At 40.6% G+C, this 25,692-nt stretch overlaps 1 protein-coding gene across 4 annotated transcripts in view; it reads right to left on the reverse strand.

Annotated features, from left to right (window-relative positions):
* Nucleotides 1-856: 856 nt before the first annotated feature.
* The window catches only part of Dclk1 (doublecortin like kinase 1), a 368,880-nt gene continuing 344,044 nt past the window's right edge, over nt 857-25,692 (reverse strand). The window contains exons 13-14 of one of the 4 annotated variants that reach the window (XM_004631084.2): nt 15,860-15,933; nt 857-2,164 (exon numbers count right to left, since the gene is read on the reverse strand). In XM_004631084.2, coding sequence (XP_004631141.1) covers nt 2,107-2,164; nt 15,860-15,933 — 132 coding nt within the window. In that variant the 3' untranslated portion in view covers nt 857-2,106. The remainder of the gene's footprint in view (nt 2,165-15,859; nt 15,934-25,692) is intronic. The other 3 variants (XM_023715092.1, XM_004631083.2, XM_004631081.2) reach the window with 3 other exon arrangements.

Consider the following 25,692-nt stretch of genomic DNA (forward strand, 5'->3'; position numbering starts at 1 on the left):
CCATGGAAAAAGAAAAATGCCCACAGTCATTCAGAGAAAAGGGGGAAATGATAATCTACTGCAAGGAGGTCTCTGCCCATAGGATTCTTTACATTCACACACATAGAAGTGTGGCCAAGTATATAGCTACTCCTTAACTTTAGAATAGTGCATTGTTTCTATTTCCAGAGAAAGCAGCAATTTCTGACCAGGTCAGTGCCCTTCCCTAATATGTAATCTATCTACACACCAACACCATTCCTGGTGTCTTGTGTCCCATTTCCTATTTTCCCCAAACCAATTTCAACTGATTTACTGATTTATGCTGCTTTGTGATTTCACACGTTATAATTTCAGAGGATTCTGGACTTTAAGTGGAAGAGAGCACCTGGGAGTCTGTGTTGCAATGGTAATGACGTGCTGGGATTTTAAAATCTCTGCAGGTGTGGACTGGAATTTAAAGGCTGAAGAGTAAAAAGCAGCAGCTGAAAACCAGAGTGAATTCGAAAATTCAGAATTTATGGGAAGGTCATTCAGAAATTTCAAGATTCTCAGATATTGCAGCATATCCAAAGCTGAGAAACTAAGTCTCCCTGGACAGCTACAGAGTGGCCTAAAAAATCATCACAGGGAGTGGAAATCTATTCTCAGGTATCTTTTAGATGTTATATCCTGCTCTTCCTGGGAGACTAAGTGGGTAACCTAAAGGTGCACGCATAGCCACGTGTAGTGGTGCATGCCTATAACCCCCACTCTCCAGAAAACTGAGGCAGAAAGATTTCAAAGCTTTGAGGCCAGTGCAGGCAATTTAGTGACTTAGCAAGAACCTGTCTCAAAATAAAATAAAAAATAGAGAAGGGCTTGGGATACAGCTCACTCCAAAGACACTGGGTTCAACTCTCAGTTCCATACACACAAAGAAAGTAATCAGTTTATTTTCCTTAAAACCATTTTGGCTGGTGTTCCACTGTGCTATCTCTTCAGCCACTTCGCAAAGTACTTGCCTCTCTCCCAGCTCTTCAGTATTTTGATTTCACAACATATGTGAGTTTCACACCAATGACCACAGTATCATGAAAAAGCAGATAAGAAAAACATAAAGCCCAAGATCTTATCTCCTCTTTCATTTGAAATTCCAGCCCTATAGAGCACCTGGCAAGTTATTGCTCTTTTCCACTGGTTGCTTCTTTCCTGTAGATGTCTGATACGGAGTACACAGACCTTCACGCACCAAGCACAAGACAAGCTTGGGTGATTCCCTGAGGGTCTGCATTGGCACTAGCAGCAGCTGATGTGAAAGCAGCATTTCTGGGGCAGTATCACTACATCTTCCTGGGCGACAACTTCAGGGGAGGGCGTATTATCAATTTCCTGGGTCAGGCTGTTCGTCACAAGCCCAATCTGAATGCACAACTCACTGCAGCAGGTGGTTACACTAAAGAAAAAACGTTCCCTTTTTAATAGACTTGTGAAGGAGAGAGGGGTATGTATGCTGAAGTTATAAACCTGCCATGTTCTAAACCCACAGAGAAGAACAATCAAGTTATCCTTCTAAATGCTTTTCTTGTCTGGACATTCCAGCATCTTAATAGCACTCCTTGATCTGCAGCAAGATCAAAAAACATGTGTGTCTATACCCAAAAGCCTGAAAAATTCGCAGCAAAGATTCTCAAGTAAGTTCTCTGCACTCAGAGGGTTAACATGTGCTATATTACATACTGCAGATCTTAGCTTCACTGATGAAAACATTCATTGCTTCTATGTTTTAAAAAATTGGAAATTAGCCTTAACCCTTTGAGGACCTTATTAGTGGCCAATTACCATCTTCACAACCTGCATGTGCCATCTCACCCAGTAAAGGGAAATGACTACGAAAGTACCCCCCAAACACGCTCTATGTTCTGCCATTCAAGAGCATCAAATGCTAGATAGATCAGATGAAACTGTTTTACGGAAATTTTGGGGAAAAAAATCTAGTGTCTCAAAGGGTTAAGCTAGGACTTTGAGTAAAAGGGTCTCATTAAAAGGGCGAGTTGGGGGAGCGAACAGTCTCGGAGGAGCTCGGGGAGTAGTCTTCGGATTCCGAGTTGAGTTCTGGTGGAGCTGGCGGTGCCTTGTACCGGCGCCTCACATCCTGGTTGCATCTTCGTCGGAAAACCTGCCTCTCCTTATCAAGAGCGGTGGTCTAGCAGGGGCATAAAATGAGAAAGAGGACAATTAGGCCGAGAGAAATGGCATGAGAAACTGTTTCTAGAACTTTGTGGGTTTGGAAAAAACATGCTGGCCAAGTTAACCTGTCCATGATGGCTCACTTTGGCCAACGGTCTCCACTTTTGGGGAGCTCTCTGCTCCCCCAGATGGAGCTGTGCAGAGGACCTGGTCATGACATCAGCAGGCACAGGCAGGATGGATGGTATCACAGGTTAGAACTCTCCCCATCCCTGTCCAGACTTCTGCTAGCTCCACATCTGTGACCTGTGGTGGCTCCTTTATGTGTGAGGTGTGGGAATGCCCTGAAGGTGACCAAGCTGCAGCTGAAGGCAGCTGGATGACAGAGATGACACTGTCAGAGAGGGACACAGAGCCACCAGCTCACCCTGTTCCTTAGCGCTTCCTCGCTTGAGATGATCTTATCACCTGTTGATAGAGGAGTGTGGCTGAACCTCCAGGAAGGGCTAGTTGAATTTTAGTTAAACTAATGCTTGTGATTGCACATAGCTTTGAATGCAATTAAACCAAATGCAAACTTTCTCATGGATTTCACTTAACCAAGTTCATTTTCATCTTACTATTTGGCAAGTATGAAATGTAGATTCACTTCTCTGAGGATTCCAATTCTTAGTCTCTGTGCTATATGTTCCTGAGGAAAGCTCAGATGGTTACCCAGCATGTGTTAGCTGGCTGTAGCTCTGGAAGTTATTACGCCAGCAGAATGAGGAACAGCATGACTTCATCACAGATTTAATGGGTGTGGGGAAGACCAGGGTCATTACAGCGAAACCTTACACAGAAAGCAGAAGAGCAGGTACAAAGCCTGAAGAAAAATATAGAACACATATAAAAGTTGAAGGGGTCCTTGTTTGAAAGTCCCTCTTTAAAAGGAGGTAGCCTGGAGGTTATTCTGCTTTTAAGAGATTACTTTTCCACTATAGGGATATACGCCACCATTTTTCCTCCTGAAAATTTACTATTAGCTTCTTCAAAGAACTCAGATATATTTATGGCCAGCCTGGTTCTGAGAACAAAGTGAAAACTAAACCCGTCATACAACTGCTGTACAGCATTCGAATGATCTGAGATCTAAAATAAAGCAATCAAAGCCCCCAAAAGAAGTAATAAAGAGAGAAATAGACACAGTGTGCAGAACTACTATACTAAATGGCTTCGTTAGGCTGAACTGTTCCACTTTAAAAGCTATCCACACACAGAATCCCAGGGTCACCAACCAATGAGGAGTATAAACTTTAATAATTCACTTTGTTTCACTAGATTGGTAATACAATGATTCAATAACTGGTTTGTTGAAATGTCTACCTTTGATTCTTCAACTTGTTGAATTTTTAAGAACTCTCATATGTATAGTTTTTGGTCTTATACCCATCAGTTTTATGACATGTTCAGCATCATAAACTTAAATTCCTAACTTTATTTAAAACATTGTAAAGTTATAGCACATGGTATTTGGCTTTCAAAGAAAACTGAATATGTTCTGTTTGTGTAGAGTTGAATGTTTGTGGAAAGCAGATGTCTATTTAATCTGACTTACATAAAAAGCATTCTGTACTTATTCCAGGAGGAACGTAAATTCTCTCTCCTAGTCATAAAAGATAGTGCTATTTCTTTTTTAGGGAAGAAAATGTAATTGGCATTGGGCAGAATTTTGACTAGTGAACGCAGACAATCAGATGTGAGGGAGAAAAGCACCCATGGCTGGTGGCCAGGAGTGTGTGGCCTGGTTGGATGGTTCATCCACTCCTCTCACCTATTAAGTAAGGAGCAAGAGTAATTCCTTCACACCTACAGAGTGCCTGGAGGTAAGTGTGGCCGTGTGTGCTTTCTAAACAGGTAAGATTTCCAGAAATGGAAGGGGATCTTTCCTTTTTACAGTTTCATCTAAGATAGTGCTTTACAATGAATAACTGTAGGTCAGAGGCACCTAATGTTAGGCACAATTTAACTCAAGAATTTTTCCTTCCCTCCTTCACTGTTATTGGTACAGTCTGGATATTTGATGTGTCTCTACATACAATGATTAAATAGCTCACTTGTTGAAACTGACATCCACTTTTGATTCTTCTTGAGTGTTTTTTAATGCCGAGGATCGAACCCAGTACCTTTTCACTGAACTACATCCCCAGCCCTTTTTTATTTTTGAGATAGTATCTACTTAAGTTACCAAATTGGCAGGCTAGGCTCAAATTTACAGTCCTTTTGTCTCAGCCAGAATGCTAGGATCAGAGGATTGTGCTGCTATGGTCTAGCTTTCTTTGAATTTTTAAGGACCCTCACTTATATAGTTCTTGGTTTATACTCATCAATTTTAAGATATTTAAGATAATGTATTCAGCTATCCCAACTCATACTCTTGGCTGTAGCTCTTGAAATAGGACATTTCTCTGAATGTCTTAATTTAGTTTGTGTAGAAGCTGGTGGTAAGAATGTCAAGTCCATGCTTGGCTAATCTTATTATCTTCATTTTCACATTCATTTCTTCAGATTGTTATAAGGGAAGTAACAGTCTCTTCCTTAGTTGTCCTTTATGCCTAGAATCCTTTTCGTGTCCCCATTAAAGTGGTCAGTTCTGCCTGCTCTTGCAAATGTCTCTATTTAGCAGCTTTCTAAATGTTTGCCTTTGTAGCTGAAACCTCCTGAACTTTCAATTATTTGCTGTTTAGTATTCTCATAGCAAGAATGCTTGGAAAGATATGTCAGTCATAATCATGTGAAATAAAATAAAAACTTTATGGTTGTTTCCATTGGCTTCAGAGACTCTTACAGTTAAGAGATGCTTTATAAATCATTTTTGTCTACAGCTTTGTCTTTGCAGGCAGGGAAACTAAGGCTTATGCACTGCTATTAAGTAAGGAACGAAATTCATTTCTTCTCCTGTACAAGGTCCCAGCAATGTTTACTCTGAAGTCTACTGAAATAGGATCAGAGTCCTTGTACTCCAGTAGCTCACTCTTCCATTCCATTCAGAGGAGAAGAAGGGCCACAGAGATATCAAGGTCAAAAGACGAGGATGTTCCCATAGTGCTCATCAGGAACAATCTTTTCTCAGAAACAGCCAGTCAGTATCTACGGAGTCTAACCCCATCATGAGTTTCAGGGCTTGTAAACTCCTGGGGATCCCAGGTCTCCTGACAGAGAAGCAGTTTTCTTCCATCCTTGTGACACCCTCAGCCCTTTAACATTGAATGTTCCCAACTGATTTGCTCTCAAAGATGCTGCAGAGGCTCTCTGCTCACAGGTCTCTGCTCTCTGTGTACTGGCTTGTTTTCTTACCAGCTCCATGATTGGGGTTTATTTTCTAAGATTTTTCCTTCTCAATTTCAATACAGTTTAGTATATACTGCTACCCATATGCATCCTGCCTGCACCATTATCGACATTGTTTTCCTTACCACATTGTAGACTCTTTGAAGGGCCAAGATCGAGTCCTAGGTATCTCTGCACTTTTCATAGTTCATGACATGCAACAGAAGTCAAGTATCTGTCTCCGGAGCACCTAATGCCTTATGCATGGTGTACACAGCTGATAGGTCAACTTGCACAGGATCTGATTTATTTAGAATTGCCAACATAGGGAAATTCCTGTACTGTCCTTGGCAATGTGCTTGCAGTACAGATTTCCAGTGTCTAGTTATTGTTATTACTCAAAATGATCCTGTAAAGTCAGTAGGATGATTGTCTCCCTTCAGTGGACACTACATTTTATAGGACAGCATGCATTTACTCTGCCTATCTTAATTAACCACACCTTAATTTCCTTTGGACTTCTTACTCCCATAATCTGTGATTCTACTCCATCTCTGGCGTACAGTGGATGTGGGATTGTACAAGGAGCAACACTGAGCTTACAGAATTCTTTAATGGCTATGATGCTCAGAATGAGCAGCAAACCCAGTCAGAAGAAGGTGAGTGAGTCTTCTGCTAAGACTTCACTTAAGAGTGGATTTGACTACAATCTGAGGTACAGGATCTCAGGATAAATCCTGAGGGGATTTCACTGACCTTATCAGACCCAAAATCTACAACTCTTATTGCATAGGTCCTGCTTTACCTTGGTCTTAACCATCCAGCAGAAAAGTATAAAAACGAAATATAAGAAGTAAAGTCATGCTGTTATGTTGAGCTGTAGGAGACTCAGGTCAACAATTTCTGACATTACTTGTCAAGCATAAGACCCAATTATGGGCTACTGGACTGTTTTAGAATATTTTGCTGAGTTTACACACCTATAATATTCAAATAATGGAACTTAACAAAAAAAGGGGATACAGATGAATGTCCATTTTGTATCTGTGTATTCAAAGTGGTTAGGATAGACAGTTACATTCTCTTAATGAATAGAGTGATTTGTTCTAATGGTGTTAGGAATCATGTCCGCATCTTGTACAGCAATTAACCACTAGGAAAAATGTATGCAATGTGCTAATTACTGAAACTGTCCTACCAATTTGATTTGAAACTATCTCATTGCTATTTGTTTATCAGTAAAATTATGGGGGAAAAAAAGAGTGGATTTGAGTATTGAGAGAACAGGAGGGCGGGGGCCATTTCCCACATCCTGGTACCACAGATGTCAAACTAAAGTGAATGCCAGGAAGCAAAGCTGGGGGCAGAAAGAATCCAAGCTTGACCTGAGCTCTGAATCTGGCCAACACTGAAGCCAGACTCCATCCATGGGCCTTTCTGGTTATACAAAACCATATATTTTCTTTTCACTGAAGCCAGTTTGGCTTATGGTTTTTTTTTTTTTTTTTTTTTCTTTTTCCATCAAACCGTCCTGACTGTGTATCTCTGAATGTTCTTTAATCATTCTCACCTCCACATCCTAGTTCAAGCTCTTTGCCAGCCTGAAGTGGCCTCTCCTCTGTCTCCCTCTGCCCACACAGATGCGTTTATTATCTAAGACCTGATCACATCTCACCTCCAGCATCACATTCTTTTTTCCTTAAACCCTCAGGCAAAAACTGTCTTGACCAAACTTTTGCTGCTTATTTGCAGCGATCTTTTCTGCATTTTTCCTGAATAAATGGAAATGTCTCTATGGTACAATTTGAAACTTCATTTTCACAAATTTTTAGTGGATTCTGCAGGTATCACATACTTCTTAATGTAGAGCTGTTTTAGGTAAATATGTGTTTTCTGACTAATAACGAAAATTAAAACCCAAAGCAACTCTATAACACAAAAGAGTTTAAAGTATTGCAAGTCTACATTTAGGCACACAATTTATGTTTCAAAAATGATTAAATTCTTATGTCTTATTAAATTAATATTCTAATACGCATGCATTTGCCTCTTCAAAAAATTGACTCACATCCAATTTCTTATTGCAGAAAGCACTGTTATATGTGCTTTAGAATTTTGAGTATAAAATTAACTTGCTTCTAAAATATATGAAGTTTATTTTCCACAATTAAATTCTGTAACCCCATATGCAATTCAGAGCTGCTAAGTTTAGCAAGAAAAGAGAACTATATGTTATTTACAGATAAATAGATATTGCCATAAAATAGGTTATTGAATTGCAAACCTACAGCCTTCAAAATATCTGAAACATAATTTGTTTTCTGAAGTGTGGCATCACCCATTTGGGGGCCTTTCGGCCATTCTAACAGGCAGCTTCAGTCTTTATCAGTCTTACGATATTCCTAGATGGAAAGCAAATGGGATCACTCCTCCTTACACCTAGGTTTACACAGTAGGGATATTCTCAGTCATAGAGGATCCATTAATACTTCAGGTTTGCTAACACATTTCTTATTTATGGGTTATTTTTCTTCCAGATTTGTAGCTTTGTTGGGTTAGCATGAATGAACTTGCAGCAGAAGCCCCAATGTCTCCTCGCTAAGTTACCACTTCATTAAGAACCCCGAGGAGAATCTGAAGATTCTCATCTATTATCTTTTTTTCGGAGTGGGTGAGTACTGGGACTCGAACTCCAGACCTCGCATTTGCCAGGCAGGCTGTGAACCACTGAGCTATATCCTAGGCCCCTTATCTTTTTATGCTAGTTAAAGAGTCAATGCAAGACATCTCTAGAGATTCTGGTGTTAACCAGTAGCAACCAAATTTAAAAGCTTAACCTGGTTACTTCCATGGCTCTGCTGTGCGCTGGGGGTTGGTACTGTCAGATGGCCTGAGGGGGTCTGGTTGAAAGAGGAAACAGTTGGCAGGGAGAAATAACTAACATTAAGCTGTCCTACACAGGAGAAACACTGCAGAGATCCACCTTCAACTATGAGCTTTTCACTATCATAAAGCCCCTGGCGGCTATCAGACAGAGCAAGTGTGAAAATTGAAGAAGGGTAAAATGATGTCATTTACCTTGGCAGCTCAGGCGGCTGTGTGCACAGCAGCTGGAAACTGTAGAGAAATGAATGTCCACAGGGCTTCCGTGCCTGCCGTATCACCAGTCATACATAAGTGAAAACACAGCACTAGCCAAGGGATTTAGTCTAACAATAGATAGCCTGAATGACTTTGGCCCATGGCCTCTTCTGTTACAATGAAATAACACTGTGCTCCACACAGTGTTCAAATACTTTAAGTCCTTGATTCTGACATTAAATTTGGAAATCAGCATAAATGCATATTGTCCATCTGATATATCTATGCAATATTAAAGGAAAATCATAGCCATGGAGGTCAGGAATGAATCAAGAACAACAACTGAAGCAACAGCAATTGTTTTGGCTGGTTGGAGTCACCCCATATCTCTGTGATGCTTGTTTTGTCTGATAGCTATAGCTTAATCCCCTTGGAAGCAGCAATAGGTAGAAGTCAGGGGAATTACCTTTTTGTCTGAGCTCAGTTAATTATGTGACCTTGGACATGTTTCCAGCCACATTGAGCCCCAATTTCAGACCCACACACTGAAAGAGGAGTGGGCTATCATGTATTATCCCAAGGGAAACTTTCACCTATGAAATTCTATGAATATGCTTAATATCACCATCAATCTACTATAATGGGTTATGTTTTCTCTTGGCAAACAATAGCTTTACAGTCTATGGATCAAAAATATTTCTGTACTGCAATATGGGGAAGATTCACAAGGGATGTACCTCATTTTAGTCATGAGGCAATGTTTTCTGTCATGGCAGTAATTATTGGATTTAAGTAACTGCTTTTTTCAGAGGCAATTGTTGACTGCTTTCCATTTTTTGCTTTTTTAATTTATTGCTAGCCATCACAAATAGTCTTCATTTCATTAATAAAAGAACATTATTGTGCATTTTGCCTTTTAGCCCATCCATTATTCATACCACCTACGAGACTGAACCAGGAATGCAGCTGCTGGGGCATTAATCTCAGGAACCCTCTCCTTCACTTGCGCTTACTCTGTAGGGACTAAGTTACGGTTTGCTTGCCATTTTGGAAATGTTTTGTTTGCTTGTAAAATTAAACTGACAAATCAGTTGAAATATCCATCCTCCTCATTTCATTTGCTCACTGTCCTGCCTACTACAGCTCTGTTCTGGTTTGCTTTTTTATCCTTTTGGCACCTCACCAGAAACAGCAAGACATGGCGTAGAGGTATAGGTGGCCATTAAAATGGCAAAAGGAGACCTGCATGGGTTTCCCCTGAGTGGCCTTCCAGGTGACCTCCTAGATGTGGCTGTTCTAGGTAAGATTCCCCACCTTTTCTGGGAGAGTTAACACTACGCCTCTGCACCAGCAGCCTGACACGTAGGCTTCTCTCACTGACCTGGTCCTTATAAGAATGCACATTGGCTTTGCTCTGTAATTGGTTTCTGATGTCCTCTCATCAAAGGACTACAACTATGGCCACTTGGTAGGCACTGGGCTTACGCGTCCCGTAGGCAGATTTCATGTGCTTCCTCTGTCCGCAGCCCCTGATTTCCTCATAGACATGCTATAGTAGGAAGCCTTTTCCTTTGCTCTTTATCCTACTAGTGAGCTAAAGAGTCACCATAGATATGGTTTGTCTTAAAATAATCTGTGAAAATTTAGGACTTTGCCAATAGACTTGTTCCTGGGTTACGAAAATTGGTACATTATCCTAGAACATCTCCTAAGTGGTTTGATTGCCCAAGTTTCAAAGTACCCCTAACTATTCAAAATACATTTCTCCTGAAAATCAGTGCAAGAATGGTCCCTTCTCTGGTGAGTACAATCACTCACTCATGAACTTAACCCATGTTTACGGAAGACCTACTATATGCCAGGCATCCTTCCTGCCAGGGAGACAGTTTTGAACAAGCCAAATTCCTCATGTCATGGACTTTGCGTTCTTACAGGTGGCACTTTTTATTTAGATACACTTTTCCCCTTGAACAAGAGTTGGGAAAGTTTTTCTGGAAAGGGCCAAATAGTTAAGATGTTAGGCCATATGATCCTCTGGTGTAACTGTGCAGCTAAAACACACTAAGGTATGTAGCTGTGTTAAAATAAAACTACTCACTAAAATAAGCCAGGAGCTAGATTTGGCACATTGACCAATGTACCAGTCCTGCTGTGTGGGACAGCATTTCAACGTTACACTTCAGGAAGACTTTTGGCCCTGGCTATTTTAAGTGAAATCTGATGTTACAAGAGCTCATGAAAAACAGAAATTGCTCAGTAATTTTTACCCTGATCAAAGCATACAAAAAGTTCATAATTCTACTTTAATAACAAATGCTTTCATCTTGAGAAAGACCATTTTCTCAGGAGAATCTGCCTCCACTGTGGCATATATGATTTTCTCTTGGAAATGAAAATACAAAGCAGTCCTTCTGATTTGTTTTTTGAGCTGATCTTCAAAAGCTCTTGTGCATACACAGATTTGGGTGGTGGATAATGTTCATCTTTTTATAGACAGAGAAATTGAAAATCAGAAAAAGAATGTAACTTTCCCAGGGCCATTGTGTCAGGATAGGCTGGATCCAAACACGAGCCTTCCAACTTTGAAGCCCGCTTCTCTGCACCTGCAGGGCTGCCAATCTTTAATTGCATTCGTCTCATTTTGATCCTCAAGATTGCTTACTTTCTAAAAGTGGTATGTGTTACCCATGTATGTGAGAATTGTTCAGCTCCAGGGTGTGGCTTATACTCTTTCCTGATAGAATGTGTACTAATAGTTAAGTTCTTTACATTCATTCCTACACGTTCACACTTGAGCAAGTCTTTATCACATCACTGAACATCACTGAAGAACATTCTCAAAGTATGGCAGGAATGAATGTGCAGAAGAAAGTGTAACGTTTACTTTGAAACAAAAAAGAGCAAAGGCAAGTTCAAGGTTACTATGATACCACATAATAGTCAATTAATACTGAAAGCTACAACTCTTGTTGCATAGGTCCTGCTTTACCTTGGTCTTAACCATCCAGCAGAAAAGTATAAAAACGAAATTTAAGAAGTAAAGCCATGAGGTTATGTTGTGCTGTAGGGGACTCAGGTCAACAATTTCTGACACTGCCAGTCAAGCGGAAGACCCAATACTATTATGGGCTACTGGACTCTTTTGGAATATTTTGCTGAGTTTGCACACCTATAATATTCAAATAATGGAACTTAACAAAAAAGGGGATACAGATGAATGTCCATTTGGTATCTGTGTATTCAAAGTGGTTAGGATAGATAGTTACATTCTCTTAATGAATAGAATGATTTGTTCTAATGGTGTTTGTAAATGGGATATCATGTCCACATCTTGTACAGCAATTAACCACTAGGAAGAATGTATGCAATGTGTTAATTAATGAAACTGTCCTACCAATTTGATTTGAAACTGTCTCATTGCTATTTGTTTCTCAATAAAATTATGGCAAAAAAATTTAAAAAATACTGAATCATCAGAATTCTCAGGAAAATGTATATAATCTCAGTTCAATTTACACGTAAGGAGTAAGACTTGGAATGTCATGGCATTCCCTCTAATGACAGGTATGTTAAATTTTTAAAAAGACTCATATACATTGTTGGAATCCTGTTACAGAGGCCTCTGCAAACAAAGCAAAATGAAACAACATTAAATCTCACACAGTGAGGCACCTGTTTGACCTGGTGACATGACATAGAAGACTTGCTACTCCTATATTTCTTACAATGGCCTCTGCTGATGCTTCAGTAGATGTATGACTTGCTGGTCTCCTGAGCTTCCTGGCCTAACAACTCCCTCGGAGGAGCATCCGGGTACAACTATGGGACTGACCACAGGACTTGCGGGAGACTCCTGTGTTGGTGCAGTTCAAGTGGCTGTAAAGTTTAAACCTGTGCTTTGCATGTCGTCCCCTTGCCTACACACACAGAGGGAGCCTCGGAAGGGGTTGCATGGTTGCCACCTATAAGAAGGCAAGTAGGTCTTGTGGGGGCAGAGTCACCTGCCTTCCCTCCAGCAGCCTCTGCCATTCGTCAGGGAACACATTCAGCAGAGCACAGCCTCAGCAAGTGGGCATCATGCACCACTTGGCAACTGCTGGCTGAGTGGTACTCCAGAGCCCTTCTCGCATCCTGCTGTGGTTCCTCCCTGGCTTCCCCTGGAACATTCCTTGCAAACCTGCTCTGCACAAGGTGCATCTAACTGACCCCATTACTTTTAGCAACTGAGCATGCCAGTACTTAATAGGCTTGTAAAGATGGGCCCGGCTGCTCCGCCTCATTACTCACTGTTGCAGGATGGTGCGGAATTCAGCACGCGCATTTTAGTCGCATCACACATGGAAGCTCAACCACCCTTTGACCTGGCTCATTTTCCCATCTTATGTGGTTTAGCATTCTTAGCTGTATCTTGCTTTGTTGCTTATGTTATTTAATTGGGCTACCATTTCCATTGTTGTCCTGTTCTGTATGCTCACGTGCAGAATTCTTTGCTGCGTGTTACTGGCCGGTCATAAGGTGTGCCATGTGAGAAATGTGGCTGCATCTGCTTTTAGGTAAGGACAGCTTTTCAGGAAGGGAAGTAAATATAAAACAGGATGTAAATGTTTTCCAGTGGGGAAACTCGATGGCTTCATGGTCTGCAGGCATGTGGAATGGTCCAGTGAGCTTGCTCCTGGGACCGTGTCCTCCTTGGACTCTGGGTGACCAGGGCAAAGTCTCCTGGATAAATGGCTCAACCAGGGCATGCTGTTCCCAGGCTATAGCTTGGAAGTGGCTTTCTGTGAAGAGATGGAAGGATGAAGAGCAGGAGGAAAATGGACTCTCACCATTTCTCCCTGATCACCAAAAAGTCAATTAAGTGGATCACGCCAATTCTGGGCACCTCAGGGGGTGGCTTTTCCAGACTGTGGCCTGATGGAAAACACTTTACAAATGCAAGTGCGATTCCTGAGTGTTCTGTTCAGAATAGTGAAAACAGCCACAAGCACTTGTAAACAAAACAATTGGGAGCAGGGATGTTGCCTGTAATGATTGTTTATGTTGGAAAGTTGGCTGCCACCGTGGTTAGACAAATGCTCCCACTTCCGTGGAGATAAAAGGCTAGCATTTGCAATCAGTGAGGAGAGTGTGTTCGTTCTGGGGCTAAATGGCATTATAAAACTTCCTAATTAAGCCTAGATGCCAATGAGGTTTTAGCATCGTTTCTCCAATTTAGCTTTACATACTGGGTGCCCTGTTTAGTACAGCATTAACTATAAACATTGTTGTTACTGCCCCCAGCTGGAAAACAGAGCAGTTTATGTGAGGAATAAGAAAGAGATTATCTCCCATCTGCTCCTGCCCATTACTCAAGGGTTTGTCATTTTGTCTGCTGATGGGAATCATCACTAGGATTTTCATTAAATGGTCTTTTATACTTGGGTTTCTTTATTAATTATGATGTGTACTTGGTACTTCTCGCTCACAAGTTTAGCGATTTAATTTCTAGAGGTATATTGTTTTGAATTCAATGCATTTATGTGTGCAATTTTTATTATAAAAATATGCACAAATGCAATCCGACACACTTGATGGCTATTTTTAATCATGTATCAACTTTACGTCTAGATGTCTGATTAATATGCCTGAGGATAGGAGATATACAATTAAAAAAGGAAGGCACATGGTATGATTCAATTTATATACAGTATGAAACCAGGCAAGGCTAATTAATGTGGAGAGACTCAGGGGTCAGTGTTTAACCCTGGAGGCAACTGATCTTCCAGGAGGTCTGGGAGGGGTTGTGGGGTGCTGGGAACGCTTTGTGCCTGTCTGGGGGCTGCCTCTGTGGGCACGAGTGGGTTGTGAAAGCGACCAAGACGTGTGTACATCCGGACATACAGTATCTTTCCGTAAAAAGGAAATGATGGATGGGTCATCTTCCGTATTAAAGAGTGAAGAGGCAGAGTGTGTATGAAGGCAAATTATAATTAATTTACCCTCCCTCCAAAAGGGATCATAAATTTTACAAAAGGTCTTTCTACATCTATAAAGTGAATTTATTTAGTTAAACCAAAGGGTGGATATGCAACTACTACCTGCACACCAATCTGAAAGATACAAATAGCCTTTTCTACAAAAATGACTTAAAACTATGTTGTTGAGTCTTTTGTTGTTGTTGTTTAAACGGATTTCAAAATTATTATGATTTTAGTGTACTTGATGATTTGTCAATCTCTTTCCTGAATCTTTTGTTTGGAATGTCTAATTAGAGAAAAATAATTAGGAGCAAACTGGGAGGCATCACGTTTATATTATACACATATGTCTATTATGTATATACACATGCGATTTTTTCTTCTTTGGTAAAAGTTGACAGTCTGATCCAGGAAACAATGTAGGCAGACAGCTTATTGCTGCCAATAGGCTCCAGCTTGTGGATTTTTTTTTTTTTTCCTGGCAAACACTAAGATGTGGAGCTGTACCTGGAGATCATTTCAGAGATGTTAAGACACTATGTTCATATCTCAAACCATCAAAAGCCATCCTGCTTGTGGATAACTTAAAAACACATATACAATGGCCCTCGCAGGAAGTGCCAGGGCCATCGATGAGAAGAGAAAACGCTGGGACAGGATTTTTAATCCAGTTAAGAAAAATCCTGTAGCCTTTTTGCTTGAGCAGATAAGCCAACTAAATAATCTGACAGTTAGAAAATATTTAAAAAGTAAATTCATGCAATAGCTAGTACATAGAGGGATTTTCAGGGGGAGAGAGGTAACAATAAAACAAAAACAAAACAAAAAGGTGGAGAATTGGAAAACACAAGCTTACCAACACACACAATGCATTCTATAGCCCACTGTGCTTCCAGGTGCTTCTACTACTAACGTGTAAATGCATTGTTTCATCCATCTAAGGTCAAGGTTGAGCTTGATGACTTTAAAATGACAGTATATACGTCTATAGAACATACACTGAGGTGCTGTTGTTCTTTCATTTATTGAGGGACCGAAGAGCACTGGAAATCATCATTTTAATTAGCAACATCAGGCAAATGCTTTGGCATTGGCACTAAATATACTGTCCTTTTAACCATAGGAAAATTGATACTGAGCATGTGCAATGGAAAGAAAGCTGGCAAATGTCAGTGTGAATAATGGGTGAAAAAAAGGAATGAGGGGGTGTGGCATCTCAATCAAGATTCAAATGAAACTGATAAAGCAGCATATGGACTGGATAACAAATCAAAAGCATGTTTATCCACTGAAGGAACTGGTTAATGGAGACTGCCAGCACGTTGCCATGGAAACACTGACTGTTGAACTGCACCATCTCATACCTTATCCAATACATTCCTGGTTGCTGGTAGTAGTCCAAAGACCCTGATCTCTTGATGGTAAACCCGTGGTCCAGCTGAGCAGAGAGAAATGGGGCAACTCAGTGGATCAACATTGAGCTAAAGGATTAAGACTCCAGACCAAGCTGTTCTCCATTAACTATAAAGGTACACATAGTGACGATGCCTCTTCCGTAGGGCACCTAGTTAATAGCATCAATCTGCATATCGGAAATAGAAAGGCAAGAAAAGACACTAATCCCTCATGAAAATCTTGGAGGCCAATTGGTTAGCATAGCTCAAATTTGTCAAACCAGCTCTTGAATGTACATTTAATAATGTCCTCTCAATTTCAGAAGGTACAAACACTGTTTCATATACTATCGAATGAAAAATGTTCTGTAATTAAAGTTCTGAAATCATTTGTAGCCACCTAAGAGAAAGCAGATTGGACCCCCTCCCCCAAATACTACCTCGTTAATTTTAAATCTGAGGGTTTCATAAATATATTTAAAAAATAAATAGAATTAGGCTTTAGAACCTCACAAATCACAGCCATTTGGGATTGTTTTCTTTAACAGTATATCTTTGAAAGCTGAGCTATCCTTAAAGATGAATCCTAATTACATTTCTGAACTAAAGAGATACGAGTCAGTAAAATTTCTCTAGGAGAATAACATTGAACAGAATATAATTTTCACTATATTAAATGCATATATAAGGTGCTTATAAATAATAAAAGGCACAATAAGTAAAAGACAGGTTAAATTTTCAGAGTTGTTCATCCTGGAATGAGCCGTTAGCTTGTGGCTACCTGGGAGTACAAGATCTAATCTCCATGCCGGGAGAAACAGTGATCACGTCCGCGCCCCCATTCTGCCCGTGGTGCAACGCAACCTGAGCGCTTTTCTTTAGTGAGCGACTGATGAGCTCTTTCAAGTGCTCTGCTGGTGTGATGCTGTTGACAGTTGCTACTTCTAAATTCACAAAGACATTTCAAAAACATGCCCCAGCATCAAGCATTTAAACTAAAAACTGCTCGGAGGACTTGGTGTTCTGATTAGAAACCAGGCTATCCCATTGTTCATGGAGAACAGCATGAGATTTTAATTTTTTTAAATGTATATTTTGTTTTATGTTTAAAAAAATTTTGAAGTACACTTTTTCTTAGGAAGACAGTGTGTAATACAGGTTTAGGCCCTAAGAATGTCTACCTAGTAACTGGTTCTCTACTGCCATCTACAGGCGAAGTCTCATACGACAGGCCACAAGGTCATTTCAGAAATGAGCTTCCCAGTATCACAATTATATGCACACTGATTAGTATGGATTTGTTCAATTAGACTGAAATGCTCTATTTGCAGAAGCAAAATGCAAAAGAAGAGCTTTGAAGCATTAGGAAAATTAACGGTTAAAATAATAAACAGCATTAAATGGAGAAAAATAAATTGGAACTGACATCTTAGTCATCGGTTCTTCATCAAGCTGAGCAAATCTAATAATGCCTCCCTCTCCTCCCTCAGCTCTCAAAAAGTCCACCGTTAAAATGCCATCTCTAATTCCATTTTATGTCTATAAATTGCATTTTAATAACCTTTTGTTTCCCTTTCTCGTGTGTGTGTGTGTGTGTGTGTGTGTGTGTGTGTGAAACCTCCCAACTGCACACTGGGAAAGGTAACAGAGGAACAATGGAATTTTTCTAAGGCACAGAATGTTGCCATTGTACTGACAGCAGCTAGTCTCTGTACCATCCCATTGCTTGACCCAGTGTCAGGACGCCTTTCCTTCTTTCAGGAGGCCTGATGATGCCGAGGAAGCTTCGGCTAGTAATTACTCTCCTTGCCAACTCCAGGCCTTCGTGCAACCTTCCTATGGAGGTATTATCTGCCTATTTTTTGGTCTTAATGATGTTTCCCTGGGAAACTGAGAAGAAAAAAATGACAAGATGAACAAAACCACTATGGTTCAGACTACCAGTACACGTTAAACTACACTCGTGTCATAATTATACCGTGAGTAGAGTTTGTTTGTTGTGACAATGTGCTCTTATTCCTTTTGTCATTCTAAGGAAGGTGTCATCAATTCATTTATAAGCATGATTGACCTCTAGCAGGTAGTTAGATTTCTAACTAAGGAAAGAGAAGTGTCCGGTAAAGATTTATGATTTATTGTTGACTTCCTATGACAATAAAAACAAACTGATACTAAAATATACATTTTTTAAAATTTTAAAGTATGAATAGGATTTCCAAAATCAGTCCTGAGATATAGAAAGTTTAAAATAAAATAAATTATTGTATAGCCTTTAGAGAGAGAATATTTACCCAGGAAAAACTGTGAGAATAAAATTTATGTTGAAGGAAACTTGTGTACATCTATCAAATAGATGTCAATGGTGTATTCAGTCTATCATAGAAGTTTTTATGATGTGACAAATCAATAATTATACTTCATTAGTAGTAGTTTTTCTAGAATATTCTATTTATAATTTTCTATTTACTTATATTCTGCCTCACAATAAAATGCTCTTATTTGGCAGTCATACTTGAGGTTGAAGTGCATATTATTTAATGCCAGGACTCCCTTTTTCTCCATTTAGACCCCTGATACTTGGTCTTTGCAACTTTAAAAATGGAAAAAAAAATGTACAGACTTATCCATTGCTATTCTAGTTTCTAATTTGCAGCTCACCCTGGGACTCCTGACTTCCCAGGGTGACTTGGGAGGTCTGAGGAGACTTCTCTGTGGGAAAGGATCTTGGAAAAGGTGTCCACAGGCATGTAGTGTGGTAGATAGTTTTCTCTTGAAATAGCCTCTAAAATTTACACTTTCTCTTTCATCCTGGAAATACTAATGGTGGTAACTAACATGTGATTGTGCTGCAAGAGCTGACAAGGTACCCTTTAAGATGTTTTTCCTAAACCAGCCAGTTCATTTGAGTATGAGTTAATAATGTAAAAAAAGCATTCTAGGGTGAAAACATCGAGCAAGCATGTCATGAATGTGTAACAGCATTATACAGGCTGCTTCACAATTTATGTAGAATCACTTTGTGACGTTTTCATGGAAAACGTGTTGGTGATGGACTGAGAAATCTGCATTAAAAATTGCATTTAAAATGATCCAATCATGATATTTAGAAAAAAAAAAGTCTGTGGGCCTTTGAACTCCACATACTAACTGGAGTGTTCTGAGATACATTTAGATGAAGGTTCCATAAACTCATGAGAATTAGGTTTCAGAACTTATTCACACTTGATTAAAATAGGACTTCTCTCCAAGATCTGTTATCTGTAAATTGGAAAACTGCCCTGAAGTTTCTGCCCTTAGTCATTATAGGCCTCCCAGGATACTGTGAGCAAATCATTGCCGAGCAACCAAGGCAAATGTAACCAAAGACTAATTAAAAGAAAAGATCAGTTAAAAAGAAAACAAAAAGAAAATGACAAGATGGAAAAGGCACTCTCGTTAGCAGCGGTAAGGCCCTGAGCAGGAGCAGAAAAGCAGTCCTTTTCATGGACAAGCGTGCTGGCAGCCCATTCCAAAAGAAAACTGCACAACTGGAATCAAGCGTTTTGGAATAGACTTGTATCTTGGATGAACAATGAAAACAGAGCATACAAGGTCTGATTTAGTTGAGCATCATGGTGAGGTTGTTACTTGCAAAAATTACTGACTGAATATCAGCTGATAAAGAACACTGACCATCTGGAAAGAACTAAAGAGAGGACGAGAAGAGCAATTCAAAATTTTAAAACTTCAGCACCTCTGAGGAACGTCCAAAAGAGTATGCATTCTAGTTAGCACTGGTTGTTTACCCATGTGCCAGTTACCCATTCACAGAGAATTCACTATTGGAAAGTCTCAATTGAGAACACTGAAATGCAAACAGCACACAGTGTGTATGCATGTGTTAACACCATTCTCAAATTCTAGAAGCCCATATCAGATATGGAGTGACCCAGATCTGGGACTGGTTGCATCTAGTAGGTCATTTATTTTAGTTTTATTTGGAGTGCTACCAAAGCCCAAAAGAAAAGAAAAGAGATGGAGGGAGGGAGGGAGAAAGAGACAGAGACAGAGAGAGAAAGAGAGAGAGAGAGAGAGAGAGAGAGAGAGAGAGAGAGAGAGAGAAAGAGATAATAGAAATACCCATAGAAGGAATTAAATATTCAGTACTGCCTTGGAGCACGAAGGAATGTTGAATAGCATAAATAATTTCTAAAAGTTTGACATCATAATGCCTTAAGTTCATTGTTCATTAAAAAAACAGCTGAAGTGATTTTCACATTGAGCATGCTGTTAACATTCACATACTCTGGAAAAAGAGGAAATTATTAAAAACTCAAGTAATCTAGGACTTAAATATATTTACCCTAGAATATGATACCAGGAAGTATGAGGTTTCATTATTTCTTGGTCCAATTTAATCTTTGCCTAGAGCAGCTATCAAGTTGCATGTAATGTATGTCTACGCACATAGAACAGAACAGAAAAAAAGGAAGACAGAAGAAAGAGAAAGAAAGAAAGAAAGAAAGAAAGAACGAAAGAAAGAAAGAAAGAAAGAAATTTTGCACAGCCATATCAATAAAATGGAGAATATTAAAGGGCTTTCTGCCTTAACAACAGAAATTTATAAGGAGCAAAACACTGTGACTTCATTGGGTGTTCACTGCAATTCAGTCTCACTGAAAATCTTATGGCATAAGCTTTCTGAGAGGTTTTGGCTTTAGTCTAGGTCTAGTGTAAAGATTAGTAGTGTTTTAGTCTCTTTGCTGTATTGTCTCTCTGTTGGCTTCCCTTTCCTTCTAGGTCTTGGCAAAAGGACAGTGTAAACTCTTTTCTGAGGATCCAAAATGTTTGTATTGGCACAGAATCCAGTGTGGGGGAGGTTTGGCCTTAAAAAAAAAATCATGAAACTAATATATACTGCAAGGTACCCTGGAGGTGTTGGATAATGATTTGACACCCAGGGAAATGATCTGTAAAAACACACTCACATATATGAGCCCCACACTGCCTCTTGCGCATTAAGCGGTAGAGCTGTCTAAAGAAATGACCCATTCTGCTGTCTCTGGGTGGAATCCCCTGAGTAATGCTTGTCTCTCAGGCAGGTTGCTTTCAGAAAGTTAGAGGTGGTTATTTCAGATGCTTACTGCTATGACAGAGACTCCAGCGGCGGTGCTGTTCGGCTTGGGGCCGGTGTTGAAATGCTTCTTTATCTTTCCAGCTACTGACAGCTGATGTTCATTTTCTGGGAGGCCATCATCCTGGAAGAAGGAATGGAGGAAGGGAGGGAGGAAGGGGGGCAGCAGGAAAGGAAGGAAGAGAAAATAAATGAGAATCATGGGAAATGAAGCCAGCTTCTCCTGGTCCTAGAGTGTAGGCTCAGAATTCAGGAGATGCAGACACAAGCCTTCTCGGGAGACCCTGTTGTTGGAAGTGCTTTTGAAGTCTTATTCATGTTCATAGCTGTTCTGTAATTAATCGTCTTGGTGTTACCTGAATCTCAGAGATTTGTTTCTAAATTGAGCTCTAACATATATGTTAAAGAGAAAGCTAATGTAGACACTTTCTCCTAAGGCCACATGCACACATTTGCCCCAATCCTAGCCCATCGTGTAGACCCAAAGCTAAAGACACTGGCCAACTTGGGCACTTTCAAGCTGCAAATAAACTTAGGTTTGTTCCGCCCCTACTCAACTGGCCATTCTAAAATCCCAGCCACCTTTTCAAGCAGAGGTTCTCCTTGAGTTTAACATGCTCCTTGCAGCCTTCAGAGCATTTGTTAGTATGACATATTCCACATTAGAGGTGTTTTTAGCTAAGATTTCTGGTCTGTCTTGGAGCCAGCAATGGCTGAGGGTGGGAAATTTGCTCTCCTGTACTAAATACTGTTAGAATTACATGAAGCAGGAGCACAGGGGTGTGCTGCCACTTGCTAGCTCATGAAGAAAAGGCTGCATAATCATTATATACTACACACATGTATTAATAAAATAATTTCTAAGGGCTGCACGATTTTCAGAGGCCCAGACTATGTTTTGTTGACTGTAGAATTCCTAGGTCTTAGTGTAGTGCTTGGCCCATAGTAGATGCTTAATAAATACAAATGAACAAATCGATATAAAGTATTTGTTATAATCTGTTAACCCCCAAATTCCAGTGCCATCTCTCATATTTCTTCTTTCCTTCCTCTCTTTCATGGAGGACATCATTTTTGTTTCTATTCAAGAAGATAAGCCGGCAGCTCCCCAGCACGACTGCTTGCTCTTTTTGCCTGGCACTTCTCCATGTGGAATTTATTCTTGCTTTCAGCATTTGGCCATTCATTTATTTGCTGAACCCTAACTTCACATTGGTAGGGAACCAGGCATTGTGGTGGGTGGTGAGAAATGATGCTGAGAGAAAATGAAGATGGGCCCTGGGCTTTTGGACCCTGTGGTCACGTTTTCCTTGAAAACTTGAATCTGAATGACCTATTCCAAGACTTTTTTCTTCAGTTAAGTGCAATCCAGTCTAATGACATTTGTATGAATCCCTAAAGCTTTTTCATTAATGAATTTTCACTACTTATATTTTTCAGTACTGAGATTCTATTATCTATCAATTTGTTGTCTATGACTCTATTATCTATGTGTCTATCTATATATCTATGTATCTACCTATCTCTGTCTCTCTGTCTCTGTCTGTTTGTCTCTGTGTCTCTGTCTCTGTCTCTGTCTCTGTCTCTGTCTCTCTCTCTCTCTCTCTCTCTCTCTCTCTCTCTCTCTCCATACTTGCCCTTGCCCTTTTGTGCCATGTCTAAGTTTTCTGTAAATCCCCTCCTCTTTAATATCAAACTCAGAGTCTTTCCACTGAGCTACATCCCTAGTCCCCAATTTTTTCCCTAAGTTTTATATTTTGAGACAGGATATTGTTAAGTTGCTAAATTGCCACAGCTAGACTTGAACTTTTGATTCTCCTGCCTCAGCCTTCCACAGTGCTGGGATTACAGGTATATGCCACCACATCTTGCAAGTTTTTCATAGTCTTGAATACAAACATTTGGTATAGTATCCTGCATACAGTAGGTTACAATATTCTTGGACTTATGGATTAATGGTCAGAAAAAGGAATAGCTAATGCTTACTTAGACACATCTGAAACCAAATATGGAAGAAGAAAAAAATGTAGGCTGTATTTTTATTATTTATTTTTTAAAATCTTTATAGAGACAAGGTCTCCCTATGGAGTTCAGGTTAGCCTTGAGCTCACTTTGTAGCCCAGGCTGGTCTCAAACTTGTAACTATCCTCTTGCTTCCGCCTCCCAAGTACTGGGGGATGACAGGCATGTGTCACCATGCCCGGCCAGAATGTATTTTTAAATATTTTTACATTGTGGAAAGAGTCAGAAAGAAAATGGACATCACTTACAGTGGGATGTTACTGGGGAGATACTGGAAAAAGGGACATACGGTGTCTCCACTATGTGGAGCGTGTATTAAGGATGGAAGGCTATAGAAGAAAGGAATGACCTCTGTCTGCTAAAGCCCTACAGATTAACTAGGAGGGAGAGCATACACACAGACCACAATGGATAATGACATAGATCAGGGAGATAAGAAAGAATTATCATAGGCAGCTTCGCCTCATGGTTCAGCTAGAAGCCCGAAGGGAGTCCAGAGGAGGGAGGACCTGTCTCCCTTTGTGAGCAGCCAGAACAGACTTATGAGGGATACAGGGTGTGACTTCATCCTTGGTGATGGGAAGAACATGACAGGCAGGGGAGGAACGTGGTCTTTTGCTGCATAAGAACAGGAAGCCACAGGCGCATCTGCTAAACAATGGCTCCACCAGATCACGTCTAGGGAAGGGATCATGTGGAAGAGTATTGGGGAGAAAGCCAATGAACAGGGAAAGACTAACCATGCATGAGGACTAAAAAGACACCAGGATGAAAGTCGCAGTCTCAACTGGGAATGAAGCCAGGTCAGGGTGTGACCCGTGAAGGGCTTCCACTCTACTCAGGAACCCTTACAGTGTACCAGTTTCTGGTTGCACAATGAAAGAAGTTGGATAATAATCACACAGAATTAGAAGTCCATAGTCTAGAATTTAAACACAAGGGTGAATTCAAGGCTGTATATAAATACTTTTTTTTTAAATGGTGGATGAAAACAGGCCCCTGGAATTTAAGTCAGACACCCTTGGAGTCTGCGTTAGAATTTTTGAGGGTATTTAAATATTTGACAAGGCATGAAATGATGCTGAAGATCTTACAAATATTGGCACCATGCCCCTGGCATAGATCGGGCTCTGTCTGAGTGAAAGGGGCCACCATGTGGCAGTGTTGCCCCATGTGGGCTTACCTCTAACATTATACATGCCAACCAAGTCTCAGTAGATTTCCAGGCTACTTCGGGCAAAGCAAATTCTATGAACTTCAATTATAAAGCAGTTAAGAAATGAGATCAGGAGGCAGATTGAGAGGAAGATCTCAGGATAGGAAGCTGGTGGGAAAGGAGAATGGGAAGACAGGAGAAAGGGATACAGGCAGGGAGGGATGATTGGGTCAGGGGGTCTCTGCCCTGGGGAGACAGAGGTTTGCATGGTTCTGTGAAGCAACAGGGAACAAGTACAGAATGGGTGGGTTGGGCTTGGGGTCTAGTGAGTCAACTTAACAGAGGAAGACAGCCAGAGGAAGGTGAGGAAAGGCTTAAAGGTCACATGCCTGTGCCAGGGACATACAAATATGATCTCTTTCATCCTCCCAGTGGTGTCTACCACATGCATCATTATCCCCTTTGTGAAGATAAACAAACTGGGGCTCAGCAAAGTGAAGTCATTTGCTCAAGGTCACACAGGCAGCTACAAAATGACCCAGGCAGGTCTCAGCCAGGTCTGCAACTGTCTTCTTTCTACCATACCACGTTGGATTCCCTAGCACACTGTCCAGCTACCAAAGACCTCCAGACATGTTCACTGAAGCTACTGACTCATCTTTTCCATGATGAAGATCAGACAGTAGTGAAGGAGAATGAAAATTGAATTAGGGGCTGAACAAAAGAAAGAGTATTTGGATAGGACTTAATGGAGCCTGGGAAGCATTTGAAGGTCAATAAAAGGGATGCTGAGCATGTCAGGGGGATGTTCCTGCAGCATGTAGGTACAAACCTCCAGGTCAAATGAAGATGGAGTGTCTACTGCTCTGGCATGTGCTGACTTACCCTAATAGGGTCAGGGCTCTGGGCCTCTGCATGCAGGCGGCAGTGCTGGGAGGCCCTGCTGGGCTATTCCCGGATGAAAGTAAGCTGCACTTGAGCAGTGCTGTGCTGACGTGACTGGCACACACTGTTAGCAGCCTGGGTGCAGATAAGCAGAAAAACACTGGGTTTCTACAGGAGCAGCTCTCGACTGGCTTTCTGCAGATTTATCTCCTTTTGAATAACCCCACCTCCTCCTCACTACCTCACTGGCATCTTTGCTAAAATAGGCTCACCTGGCTTTTGCCCCCTGCCCATTCTCAAGCTAAGAGTTTGATTTTTTAGCACCTCACAGTGGATTTCAGTAGCATTTCCCAGCTCTGTTCTGGTCCTAATCTTCCTTCAAGACTCTTAGCAACTCTTTCAGAGGGTGGGGCCTGGATGTTCAGGTGAAGATTTGGGCTTCCCTAGGGTTACTGGTTCACATCAAAGCAATGAGAGCAGCCAAAGAACTTTCCCAAGTTGTCACAGTTGCTTTTGACTTCATATCTTAAAAAATATTTCAGCATTTTTTCCTCAATGAAATAAGGCAACATCACCAGAGGATGTAAACACACACACACACACACACACACACACACACACACACAC

Source organism: Octodon degus, unplaced genomic scaffold (genome assembly GCF_000260255.1).
Source record: "Octodon degus isolate 3935 unplaced genomic scaffold, OctDeg1.0 scaffold00038, whole genome shotgun sequence".
Lineage (NCBI taxonomy): Eukaryota > Metazoa > Chordata > Mammalia > Rodentia > Octodontidae > Octodon > Octodon degus.